Source organism: Lissotriton vulgaris, chromosome 1_1, assembly GCF_964263255.1.
Source record: "Lissotriton vulgaris chromosome 1_1, aLisVul1.2, whole genome shotgun sequence".
Lineage (NCBI taxonomy): Eukaryota > Metazoa > Chordata > Amphibia > Caudata > Salamandridae > Lissotriton > Lissotriton vulgaris.
Genome location: NC_141685.1, coordinates 793,898,570 through 793,912,754, shown reverse-complemented (window position 1 = coordinate 793,912,754; position 14,185 = coordinate 793,898,570). Strand labels below are relative to the sequence as shown.

At 43.1% G+C, this 14,185-nt stretch overlaps 1 protein-coding gene across 1 annotated transcript in view; it reads right to left on the bottom strand.

The window, feature by feature from the left end:
- The window catches only part of LOC147747844 (protein Cryzl2-like), a 183,676-nt gene extending 170,322 nt beyond the window's left edge, over positions 1 to 13,354 (bottom strand). The window contains exon 1 of the mRNA XM_086956501.1: positions 13,110 to 13,354. Within this exon, the coding sequence (XP_086812627.1) occupies positions 13,110 to 13,177 (68 nt within the window). The 5' untranslated portion in view covers positions 13,178 to 13,354. The remainder of the gene's footprint in view (positions 1 to 13,109) is intronic.
- Positions 13,355 to 14,185: the final 831 nt, after the last annotated feature.

The window sequence follows — 14,185 nt, the reverse complement described above, 5'->3', positions numbered from 1 at the left end:
CGCGCGCTCGCAGAGCGTGAGGGGTTTTTGCACTTTCTCGGAAATCCAGTTTCCCGCACCTTTTGAGCTGCAAGAATAAACAAACCTGCCACTGATTACAAATCTCTGTCTGCGGCACCCTGCCCTACACTCCCAGTATTCACCTTATTGTCTGCAAGTCATTGGTTCCCAGACTAAACTCGGTGCACATCTGTTCATGGCGCCCCTGCCTAGTTTTGATGGCGCACCGGGGTGCTGTGGCGCAAATATTGGAAACCAATGGATGGTATTAGTTTTTCAAGAAAAGCCGCAGCGGGTGTTCTGTGAAGCAGTCACCATCTGATTTGTGTCATACTTGAATTCATTGTTGCGGTTTTCGTCACAGAAAGCGAAAGTTTACAAATAAGGGACACAGAGTTATAGAACTCATCAATCGTTGAATTAAAGCCCTAGGGGACGAAGGGAGTAGGGCGGATACCCTGGGGCGCTGGCAGAACCCACCTATGGAACCCCTAAGAAAACGAAATGTATTTGATGCAGTGGTAACAAATTTTGTCAACAGGATGTTCAGTTTTGTGTTGTCCGGGTTTAGGAAGGGAATAATGGTGTGCTTTCTGATACCCGTTTTGAAGGTTAATTGGCTGGGGTTGCTGTCCCAGAGATCTTTTACATTCAGTAATTGCTGGCAAACCTCAAGGAACTGAATGTATGCTTGACCTGGCCTGCTGGAGCTAATTTCAGACCATAACAATGCCTCGAGGCTGCCGGCCCGGGTCCCCCGCAGCTTGTGACAGAGGTTGAGGTAAGCATTGGGCTGCTGCCTGCTGGTCAGATCGGCCCAATTCGAGCCTAATCTGAGCAGCAGAGGAAGACTTGGGAGGCAGAAAAAGAGTTTGTAAATCTCTGTAACAAGTTTGTTAAGCAAAAAGTTGTCCCTTCCCAGTAGAATTTCCCTGCCAAAGGTTAATGAAGGAGAGATGTTGGCCCTTGTGACTGATAGCGTCACCGGGAGGGCCAGGCCTTTTGCTTCCACTTTTTTCCACTGCTTCACAAAGCAACCTCTAATATCAATTTGCACCCCTAGACACCAAGATATGTATCCGTTTTGGTCACCTCATCGAGGGCCCTCTAGTTTGTACCAAACGCAAGACGGTGGATCCTTGCTTGTGCACCAGTACCTATGGACTCGTACAAGGACTGCAGGAAAGCTCAATTACTCCCAAGTTCAGCATCTTAACAAACCTCAGCCTTGATGAAGCCCTGGACGTGAAACTGTAAACATAGCTCTTCACTGGCAAGCTATCTCCTGTATCTAGGCCATTCACACAGACAAGTGTCAACCCTCTAATTAGTGAAAGGAAATAGGAACAACATCCACCACTTCTCTACGCTCCCTTTGCTGCTCAGAAGACACTTCAGGGGCAAGCTGTATAGCTACCTCAGAGCCACCCTCCTCATCACTGGGCAATAGTTGAGGAAGGGGTTTACTATCTTCCTCAACCTCCTCCATCACTGACAGGATGATCACTGTAAAGTCTTTTCAGATATATGGCTTAAGTTGGTTCACATGGAAAGCTCCTTTAGCTCCCGTGAGGTACCTGTGTCCACCAAGTAATTTATTTTAGATACTCCCACCACTTATTCTTCAAAGCTCGTGGACAAATGTGCTTCAGCACTAACACCTCCTGACCATCTTAGCAGCCATTTAGCGTTGATTTTCGGTTATTCTATTCTTTCATGAGCTCTTTGCTTATTTAAATACTTTTTCTTTACCCAATTCTTTTGTGGTAAATCTGGGTACTCCCCTTCCTTCTCTGGCTGAGCTGAATGGGCAACACGCTAAGGGCTCAAAGAGAAGCTATAAGGGACTGAACCCAACTCCTTTCTATGGAATTTCTCTGTAGGTAGGAATGGCATGAGATGGTTCCACTGCTTCCTGAGGTTCTTAGGCAGAGTTCCCATTATGCTCCGAAGCTTTTTCTTTTTAAAACCTTTCCACACACTTATTGGTCTGAGACGGTATGCCAAGAAAAAGTGTTAAGTCATAAGCTTCTACCATATTTCTCTCATACAGGTGGGGATAAAGTGTGTTCTGTGGTTGGAAATCTGACTCAGAAAATCAAGCCCTTGAGAAGATCCCTAGGACGGCCCTAGCTACTGCCTCCGGATACCTGGTGGCATGATTCAACAACAATTAAGATGCACTTCTTGTCTGTTGCTGGGAGGGGGGTCAAATGGATCAACAAGGTCAATGCACAGCCGCTCAAATAAAACACCTACATGTGGAAGTGGCACTAGCGGTGCCTTAATATTACTTACTGACTTGCCAATCGCGGAGTACGCTGCCGGGAGACGCGGTGTAGCAAGTCCGCCGAGCATTGACCCCTGACTCGAATTTGTTAAAACCTTCAGATTCTTGCTCTAATCTGGGGGTCTATGGCGGCGAGGAAGTGGAGACGTGAGCAGCGGAGCAAGCGGTGAGGAGGAGCCGGCTCGACATCACAATATCGTTTGGGGAGATTGCCATCCCCCGAGTGTACTGCTGGCGCGAGATAGTTTTTATTGAGCGCAGACTTTTTGAAAAGCTCTTCATTACCGGACTGGTATGAACTGTGGCTTATTGTTTTAAAACTCTAGATTGTAGGTAATATTTCGGGACTTTTTAGGGATTTGTGACTTTACTATTTACGAATATTGCCATTCACATTTAGTTATAACAGCTTGACAACCGGTAGATTTTGAGTTACAGTTTCTGGAGAAGTCTGCAAGCTTTAGTCTAACTTTTTGAGTCGAAAATAGCAATTAGGTGTTTCCCCGTTATAATACAGACATACTGTTTGTGGTAGACTTTATTGCTTTGGACTGGGCTGTACTGGCTATGGGACCCAAGACGGCACGCAGTGGGAAAACAAGAGCTATTGGAGAGAGTCAGGTTGGCACTCGAGCAGCCCTCGCCGCCAAAATGTATCAAAATATAGGGGACAAGGAATCAAGTAGCAAAGACTCTGAGGTAGCTAGGCAGGCTAATCCTAAGATTCCGCAAATGTTTCAGCACGTTACTGGGAAAAAGCCACGACCCCGGCTGGCGGGTCTACTGGTATTAGTGCTATTGATTAAGATAATACTGGGGGAGTACTTGAAGGCCCCCCATGTCAGATACAGGACTCTCAGCCATCTCAAGGTGCGGAAGGGCACGACCTGATCTTGGCAAATGTGACACATGCGGCACGGGTGGTCAATACCGCTAGTGGTCAAGATGTTATTGAAGATATAACTGATCCCACTAGTAGTAAGGATAGTGAATTCTATTCTCTTTCCGAGCAGTCAGATGGGACTGACGTTGATGGCGATTTAGAGGATGATTTCTTGACCCATGAAGAAGTTTCTGGAGATATCACCCCCACCATTTAGGATAATGTACAAAGTGGCGAAAGTCCTGACATTTCTACAGATAACAGACACGGTTCGGAAGAGAGCTGCTGCAAGTTATGTGTCTCCTGTAACAGAATTATCCGAATGGGATCCCGCAGGTGGGGCACAACTTTGAGAGATCATCGGTTCCCATTCCGTTAACGATCAGTAAGGAGTGGGCAAGGTGTACAACATTCACGAGCTATCTTGATCTCTTTGAACAACTTCTTAGCAAGGCAGACATTGTATGATCTTGCTCGTCCGGAGAAAAAGAGATCAGGTAAAGGAATTCAATTTTTTGTGAGCCCAGACTATTGCCACTCAACTGTGGGGAAACGGTGGCAGATTCGTCAATTAATTGCACTGTTTCAATCCAAGGGCCTACAGGTGTTTCTTTTACAGCCTGCAACTTTAAAAACGATCCATAATGGACAGAGTCGTTTCTTTACTTCTGAGGCCTCAGCTAAGGAATATCTTTGTTCTTTGGGTTAATTGTTAAGTGCATTGGATTCGTGGCTAAGGCCATTTATTTACTTGATATCTTTATTTTCTTGATATTATGCACTTGGACTGTTCTAGGTTTTTGTTTTGATAGACTTTGTGGAAATGGGACCTCTGAGCATTTCGTGAGTCTCTCATAAGCATCTACAGGGCGATAGGCCCGATTGTCTTGATTTTGGGGGAGGGACACTTGAGGGGTGGGGGAGGTTGATTGGACGGGGGAGAGTAGGGGGGCACTTTTGGGGTAATGGGTTCGGTGGTTTTTGTGTTAAGGGTGAAAAAGGGTAAAACAACAGTTCATAACAAATGTTGCAAGAGTTTAGGAACAATTTTTCTTTTTGTCTCATACATTGACGACCAGCAGTTGATTGGGGATAATGACTAGTAATAGCTTGCGTATATGTACATTTAACGTACGTGGGCTGAATAACGTGCTTAAACAGAAGCGAGTGATTGGGTAATTGCGGCTAATTAATCTTGATATAATATGTCTTCAGGAAACACACGTGCCTTGGGCAAATTGCAAGATATTAACAGAACTAGGCTACACATTATTAGTTGGGTCTAGGCAGGCTACTATGAATCGCGGAGTGGCAATTCTGGGGCGCCAAGTGATAATTGCTACAGCTAAAGAGAGGGCAGATAATTTTGGGTGCTGGACAATAGCTGAATGTATTATTGGTGGTGTGGTGACCACAGTCTGTACTTTATACGGCTCTAATTTAGATGAAGTTGAGACTCTAGATTTATTGAATGTTGAACTTGCACTACGGGGCACTCCCTTGTTATTAATTGGGGATTTTAATATACATGGTGAACTAGATACCTGGGACCCCCAATTTACTAGACATTCTGGGCGTAAACCGAAAGTATTTAGAGCATTACGCCAGCTATTGTCTCAGCATGGCTTAAACGATGGATGGCCATTGGCGAACCCAGGGGATCCTGGTTATACGTTTTTTTCAATCCCACATAATAAATCTGGTCGACTAGATTATATTTTTGCCCCTAGATCGCTAATTATTGGGGATACAATGCAGGTGATGCCACGGATTACATCAGACTATGGTCCCGTAGTTATGGATTTGGTTCCTTTTAATATCGCGCGGGCGCAACTGTCATTCACATTTAGTAAAAAGTTAATAGCTGATGATGAATATGTAGCCCATATTCAAGAATGGGCCAAGCGGTTCCTAGAATATAATAGAGGCACAGCCTTACAATCTATGGTCTGGGACTGTTTTAAAGCTGGGATAAGGGGTGAAACTGCTAGCTATGTGTGGGCTCAACAAAGGGAACGGAAGGTTGTAATTGAAAAGTTGTTGTTAGATTTAAAAAATGCGGAGATTGAACTTATACGTGCAATTAAATCACACAGTGATAGTCAAATTGCTCAGACAGGTTACACGCTGCAAGGCGAAAATCAATGGGGTTTGGAGTCAGGACATAGCAATGCAGTATAAAACAAATAAAACTGAGAGGTATGAGTATGGTGAAGCAGTTGGCAGGTGCCTCGCTCAAAGGCTTTGTGGTCGGCAAACATCTCAAAGAATAGATGCATTGGAGGATAACAAGGGGCACTTGCTGGAAACTACCGAGGGTATCATAGATGTTTTTCCACAGTATTACAAGGGGCTATATACTCAGGAAAGTTTATCTCAAGATCAGATTGACCAGCTCTTGTCTAGAATCGACCTACCTACGGTGAGGCTTCAAACAAGAGAGGAACTAGAGGCTCCAAAATCTACATTCGAATTAGAGATAGCTCTTAATGATCTTGCGCTCAGAAAAGCAGCTGGTCCCGATAAACTTCCTTTAGAGGTTTATCGAGTTTGATTTTCTTTTATCAAGGAAGACATGCTTGCTACTTTTATTGCTGCCCAATCTGGTACCCCCCCTCCATCTTGGGATGATGCAACAATCATGGTGTTTAAAAAGAAGGATAAGCCCTCTAATCTCCATGGGTCATATAGACCTATTACATTAATTAACGCTGATGCTAAGATATATTCCAAAGTATTTGCTAACCGTCTAATCCAATTGGTTCAATCATTGGTGTCTCATTATCAACATGGGTTCCTTCCGGGTAGGAGCACTGTTAATCATGTACATAGGGTTATTGCCGTTTTAGATTACGCACCAGCGTATCATAAAAATATTGGGTTGGTGTTTTTGGATGCAGAGAAAGCTTTCGATCGTGTGGCTTGGGCATTTCTTTGGTCCGCAATGCATAAAACGGGGCTTGGCCCTTTGTTTCTGTGTGCTTTACAGACTATGTATAAGCGACCAAGGGCCAAGATTTGTGCGATGGGGCAGGTGTCCGCTTTTGTTTTTATTACACAGGGTACACGCCAAGGATGCCCATGCGCACCATTATTATTTGCAATTTATATCGAACCACTATTGCGAATGCTTGAAACTTCTCAGGGCATACAATCAATGATTGTGGCTGACCATCATATACGGGTTTTAGCGTACGCTGATGATATTGTGGTAATAACATCAGATCCCAAACGAGCATTAGCTGAAATCGAGCACTTGACACAAGAATTCGGGAAATGTTCGGGTTACAAATGAAACATTTCAAAAACCCAGGTTATCTGTACCGCTGGGATATGCCCTAATGAACCACGAGTGACTCATGAGGCTAGATGCCCAGGGATAAAAATCAGGATGTCACTCCAGGAGATTGTATCTGTGACCTGGGCAGATATATTAAGGTCAGTTAAGTGCCAGCTTGAAAGGGTTGAAAGCCTTCATTTGTCCATGGTTGGGTGACGTAATGTTTTTAAAATGTCTATATTACCTAGGGTGCTTTATTATTTTCGTACGGTACCTTTGGAGTTAACACGTGCACAACTAATGCAGCTACAATCCATAACGGACCGCTTCATTTGGGGCTGGAAGACTGCTCGCCGTGCTTCCGAATATAGGACATTACCACTTTTAAGAGGAGGATGGGGGGTCCCGAATTTTGCTTTTTATTATTTAGCTTGTCTCCTTCAAAATATGCAAATTTTGGTGATTGGGGGAGAGATACAGATGTTTGAAAGCCCAAATATATATACGATGCCAATCTCGACAAATGCTCCTTAGATTCCTTGAGCCAAGCTACTATAAAAGAACTAGATTTAAGATTGTGTTAGCTGCATTTAAAGGCTGGAGATGGATACGCAAAATTATTTGTTTAAATCGTATCAATTTCTATACACCATGTGATTCCATGAAACTATTTCCTTTAATATTCTGGGATAACCAGATGAGGAACTGGGCTGATAAGGGCATTTGCCGCCTAGGGGACATGTTTAATGCTGGTGCTATGGTTACTTTTGCTGAGATAGTGTATAAATATGCAATCTCTCAGACGATTTCTTTAAATATCTGCAGTTACGGGATTTTATTTTCAAGCATCGCAGTACTATGCCAATTGTAAGTAATGATCTTCTTATAGCTTTGAATAATCGGGCTAAGATTGGGACTTTATACGACAGTATGTTTAGTACGCAGCGTGATGATGTTGAAGCTCATGATGCAAAATGGGGTCTGAGACTTGATACTTCTGGTCAGTTTATTCAATTCTCTATTGAAATGGCTTCTAAACTCACTTTGTCTGCTAATCTACGGGCTCAACACTACAAAACCTTGTTTAACTTATACCGTACACCGGCCAAAATGATGAAGTGGGGGGACATGCATAATGGTCAATGTTATAGATGTCAATCAGACGCAGCTCACATTCTACACATTTTTTGATTGTAAACTGTTGGAACTGTCTTTTTTGTCAATTGCACAATTTCTTTCTAATATGACGAATATCAATGTGGTGATATCTAGAGAGTAACTGCTGTTTGGATTGTGTAAATACTTCTGCACTGTATTATCCATATAGGTTCCTTTTTTTATGGCTATGTCAGTTGCCCGATTGTGCATCGCCTCTATGTGGCGTATACCTGAGGCACCCTCATATGAAATGTGGCAGGCTAGGTTCTATAATGTATTTCACTTAGAATTTAATCTCTACCGCCTCAAGTCAATGAAGAAAAAACAACTGGGGATCCAGATTTGGCAACCTATGATAGATCATATGAAAAGTGATTTATCGGATTTGTGTTTTTGTCTCTGCCCGGATCGATGTGGCACTATTGTTCAAACCACATGTCTTGGCATTTCTGGTTCTACTTTTATTGTTTTCTGTTCTTTTTTTTCTCTGTCTTTCTTTCCTACTTCCCTTTTTTTGCAGAGTATTGTTTAAAACCTTGGTCAATGTATGATTTGCACATGTGATATTTTTGTTATGAACTGAACAATAAAAATAAAATTTTAAAAAAGTGTCCTGTTCACGATGGTAACCACTAACCTCTTACAAGTTCCTGGCTGAGGATTCACTGGCTCACTGCACAGTAGTCCATCCTGTCAGCCAACAAAAGGTTTCACAATCACTTCCTTGAAGACCTTTCTCCAGGGCTTCCTTTTAAAGATCCACCAGTGTGGGGCATGAAACTTGTGCCTGACTGAACTCCTTCCGAGTACATCTTCCAGCAGCTACTGAACCCTGCAGCTCTGGCATTGGCCACTATACAACACTGGGTCCGATTTGGAAGTCTTATCCTCCAGGCCCTCTGAAGCAGGGATGATGGACGCCACAGCTAGCACCTTTTCAGAGTCTGCCCGACCCATTTGCTACCCATGTCTGGTAATTCCAAATCTAGGACTAACCCAATCTCTTCCAGAAATTGACCAGCAGCCTCTGATCTGGTCAACACAGCTGATTTAGTCCAAGCTACGTAGGCTTACGGTTTAAGTCCTGAACCAGGTGCAAGAAAATAATTGCCAAAAAAATCTTGGTTCTCTAACACACTACATCAGGCCTCAAACAATCATAGAAATGTTACCAGACCTGCAGGTCTAGTGACTTAAATATTCCACCCAACCTAACTTTAATGCTCTTGACCCATAAACTGGTTTCAAATGATGTGATCCTGCGCAAATATTTTTAAAAAGTGAGCCGCTATTTTCTTTATTATCACATATGAGAGCACCTTCAAATATGCCACTTCAGCATGTCTGCTATACAAAAAACAATTTTGTGTGATTTAATTGACTGAACTTTTGCTCCATATTTGATACAAATCTAGCCACATATAGGATACACATGACCCCTGACAGGCCTCTTATTATTATTATTATTAATGACATTTGTTAAGCGCCTGGTTGCACAAGGAACAGTGCGTCCCCGCGCTGACAATCCCACTAAACATCTCTTCAGCTTAGCTCACAGAGGATGAGCTCTAGGGTCAGGGGAAACTATACTGATTATGTTTTGGGGAAGAGATGGGTTTTCAGCCTCTGTCTGAACCTTGTTTCAGACGGTTCCATCCTCAATTCGATGGGTAGGTCATTCCAGTCTTTACTGGCAAGGTGTCTAAAGGACCGTCCTCCCATCCTTGCTCTGTGGATCCGTGGAACCACTAATAGCATGCTGCCCATCGACCTAAGAGGGCGTGAAGGACGATAGATTGGAAGCAAATCCTGGAGATATGGAGGTGCTTTTTTGTGAGCTATGCGATGGGTAATGCACATAGTTTTAAATTTAATTCGTTCCTTTATTGGGAGCCAATGCAGGGAACGCAATGCATGTTTCCCAGAGGCCCTCCTAGGGAGGTTCAGGACAAGCTTGGCAGCTGCGTTCTGGACGCGTTGCAACTGTGTTAGGCCTTTTTTACTGAGTCCACATAGGAGGGAGTTCCCATAGTCTAAATGGGAGGTGACCAAGGCATGTACCATTGTTTTTCTGTTGCTGGGGGGCAGTAGGTCCAGGATTTTCCTCAGGACCTTCAAGATGCCATAGCATTTACCGGCAACATTACCAACATGATTAGTGTAGGCTAGATTAGAGTCAAGAAGAATGCCAATTAACAGCATTGTCTTCAGGGCCAGTGCAGGAATGTTTCTCAAATCATGTTTAAAACCCATCACTTTTAATACATAACTAAAGCATGAAGTGGTAGCACACCGTCATTTACAATCTGCACATTTTTAGCTGAAGTCACCACATAATTTCCCACGGAAATGCAGTTTTACTGATACACTTTATAGTGTACAAACAATAATGTTCGGAAATTGGGTTTCTGCAAATATTTGTCATTTGCACATCACCAAGTAAAGTGTTCTGATTTGTTCTGCTCTGATTTATTTCTGTTTGCTCTCCACTTGTGAATTACAAAAAAAGTGTGCTTTCATAATTCCGGATAACCTTTTTAATATTTGTACTATGCATTTAAAGCTATTTGAGTGTTAGAAAACAAAATATATCCTACAGCCTTTTGTTGCACCATGATTGTCAGACAGCTCACTTGACAAAATCCTCTAACTGTAGTAAGAGAAAGAAAAGTAAACACCATTTTCCATCATAAGATAAGCAGCAATTAGTAAAAAGACAAACTGACATTTTACTTGTCTTTCAACAGACACCAAATGTGTCAAGATACAAAGAAGATTTAAAGGCATCTTTATTCGTCATTCACTTTCTGAATGAACAGTACACCTTGCCTTTCCAGCTCAAGTTCACTCACCAGAATGGACCAGGAGGTTCTGAAAATAGCTCGACCTGATAAATTCTGACTCACCATAGCAAGTGGGCGGGTACATTTTTTTCGAGGCCTGTACATCAACAATCAACAACTTGCAATTTATTTCTTAACTGGGGCAATCGGTACTCCATGTAACACCACTATATCAAGCCTGAGCCATTGGCACCAGGGAGAAACTCCTGGGTTTGAGATACTTCTTTTTAACCAGTCCTGAAAGCACATATCCTTCAGGGCAGGGACATTCTTACCATTGGTACCTGTTTTCAACACAAATTCCATGTGGAATTTTCTGCGTTTTTTTTCTGTGGCAGTCCTTAACATTTTGATGCCTCTCAGAACCCCTGAACATCCTCCTATGGCTGTGCAAAATTGTTTTGCACATCGTAAATGTCCCTAGTATAGGCCAATTCACGAGTTTCACGAATGCAGTAATTTATTTTAAAACCAATCACATTTCCGTTTAAAAAAAGAAAATCAAAATGTAATTAACAGGATTCATGAACCAAGACTCGCAAGTTATAAAATGTTAACCCTTTAACACCTGCTTAATAACTTTTGTTTTAAACAATAATATTGCAAAAAATACTTGAGTTACATCAAACCAACAAAAGTATGCTTTTTGGATAACGTTCTACTTTCATGCCAAGTTTGGTGTAAATCTGTTTAGCGATTCAGGATATAAGCATTAGCAAAACTTCCTTTGGAAGTCAAAATGGTAAATAACTTCTTTGTTGATGCCCACCCCTCAACTTTTTTTTAGTCCTGCATGGATCTGCACTTAAATTGGCATGGCTGTCCTTGGCTAACTGAGGTAGTAGTTTGCCATATCTCATGAAAATCCATCCAAAAGGTGAAACGTTATAGGTAAATTTAAAAATACCTTTCAATGGAAGCTTGCTGGAAAAACACAAATAATGAGTTATAGTGGAGGCTCAACCCTGTAAAACCACTGAAATTTGCCAGTTACATTTGAGAACCCACACAACATATGACATAAGTCATGGTTGACCACCTTGAACAAGAAACCTTCCTGGAGATCAACATGGCAGATGAAAGTGAGTTATGTCATGTGCTGTATGCGTTTTAAATGTAACTGGAACATTTCATTAATTTTACGCATTTGATCTTTAAAGATAACTCTTCAACTGTGTTTTTTGCAGTGAATTTTATTATACGAGATCAATTTTTTTAAATGCCTGCTGCGAACGGCCTGTGCTTCGGATACATTTTGTGCAGATTTATCACACAATGACAATGTTATTAGCAAATGAACAGTTTTTGCCTAACCGTTTCTTGGTGGACAGTATAAATTTAAAATATCAAAATAAGAAACATGCAAAGTCCCTGCCACGGTTGGTGCAAATCCATCAAAGCCAACATTATTAGTAAAGCAAAAATATTTTGACCCCCTCCCTTTAAGTTTGTCCCGTTCATCTTTGCCCCAACCCCCATTGGATCTTCACCAAACCTAATATACTTGCACTGGGTATCACTTACCTTCCCTTTATGGATTGGCACAAAGCCGGACAGAACAATAGAAAACGAATCGCTTCAAATGTTTTTTCAAATGCTTGTATTTCAAAACCTCCTTGACGGCTTTACCCAAATAAAAAAAACGTGTTTTATAATCACTCTCTCTTAGCATAGTTCACAGTTAATGTCAACTTTGCGTTCAAAGATTTTTGCTTTACCTTTCGGCGAAATATCCTATGGCAGCTAAAATTGGAAATGATAAGACCCTCTATGACCCCCCACTCTCGTTCTCTCATGGACGGATCTTTATGAAAGTTAGCATGCTGAAACTTAACAGAGCAAGTAGGCTGCCAAGTTTAAAAGTGAACAGACAAATCAAAAAATGCCCTTTCAGTGTAAACACCATCCCAAACATAACAACACAATGGGGTGTGTCAGTCCCCTCACCCATCAGTTTCCTCTTCCACTTTGGATCTTAAATAGTTAAATGCATTCAAAGAGTGCTCTACCCAAGGGGTGATAAGTATATCACCCTCCCAAAACCCCATCCTGACCGCTCTCCGAATGTAACAATCACAGCAACTTCCATTTCCAGGGCCTTCGCAACCCAACCACTCTCTTTCAGGCTCATTTATCCTCAACTACAGACCTATTCCTGCCAGCAACTCACTACACAGCTGCTTGTCCAAACTCCCCACCACCCCGTTTCCGTTCCATGTGTCAGACCCTTCTGCCACATTCCCATTTTAGTTTCCAAGCGGCCCTACGAATTATGACATCTTCCGTTAAACCTAGCTTTTAGGACAATAGCACCTAATCTAGGCCAGGACTAGGAACACACACTTAAATGGTTACAACCTAGACTACAAATACCAGAATGCAAAGAGTGGCCGATTATAAAGCCAGGATTTGCAAAGGGTTTCAAACATGCAAGATGGTAGACCTACATTACTCTTTACTGCTCCTTTCCTCCGCAGCCCGTTTTCTGCGGTAATAAAACCCCTACCTTTCCCATCACCTACCAGCCCCACGCCCGTAGCTATCTTCACAGCCTGTATCTGCCCCCTCCACTTTGCTTCGCCCCATTATAGCCACATGCTTCCCCACGCTTCTGCAGTTAACTCTGGCCTCCCCACGTCATATCCCGGGTCAGACCTGAGGAAGCCCCGCAGATGCCCCAGGAGTGGAGCCCTCGGGCCGCAGCACCGGACTGTCGCTGCCATCTCTGCCCGCGCTCCCCCGGCAGCAGTAGAACGCGGAAGCCGGGGACTGATAGTGCAGCCAGGCCGCGCCTCCCAGCATCGGTTCTGGCCTCTGGCTCACCCTAGGCTGGAAGGGAGGTGGCACCGCCCTCTTCTCCGGCCGCCTTTGGACGACGTTCCACTTGCAGAAGCTTGAGCAGAGGCGGTGCAGCCTCCGGGGTGAATAAATGCAGCTGTTGCAACACCTCACATCCTGCCAAGCCACACGGGAGTAGCGGATGCACACACGATTCACGTTGCAAACGGAATTTGTAGTGCATCTTTTACATTAATGTAGTAGAAAAAAACAAACCTTAAAGCATGTAATGCAAATATTAAATCCAGCACTGGATTCAGTAATCATGCTTAACGTTGAACAATCTGAGAGTTCTGTTTTTTGCCAAATCCATCATGTGTTACTCAATTAGGGAACGCCATAAAAAAATGAAAATCTCTGTTTAGAACTGCCTCGACCCTACCCTCATTATGTACGCTAGGAGCCGGATGGCTGTCAGGTGTACCTAAGCAGGAGAGTAGATACGATTTGCTAAGTAGTGTGTCGCTTAATTTGCCACAGTCCTTTACCCATACCTATCAACTTCTCGAATTACAAATGTGGGTGAAGTGAGGCGTTAAAGAAGGCAATCCCACACATTAAGGTGCATGGGGAATGAACACTTTTTGGAGGGTGACATCGGTCTGAAAAGGGAGTGACCCCATTAAAGACTTTGGAGGTATTTTGGTTGGCAGGTGGGTGATTAGTAGCAAAAAAGGTGACTCCTGCTCAGGCACGCAACGCCCATTGGGCTCAAAGGGCTTTAATCCCCCCAGCCCCTCCCCCCGTCGTGTGTGCTGAGACAGCTTCCCAGGCACACATACAGCCGCACCTGAGCACTTCACAGGTCTCTGAAAGACCATTTACTTGCTAACGAGGCTTTGTTGTTTTCCCACCTCTTCTTAGATCCCCTGCATCTCCGTTCTGACTATCAC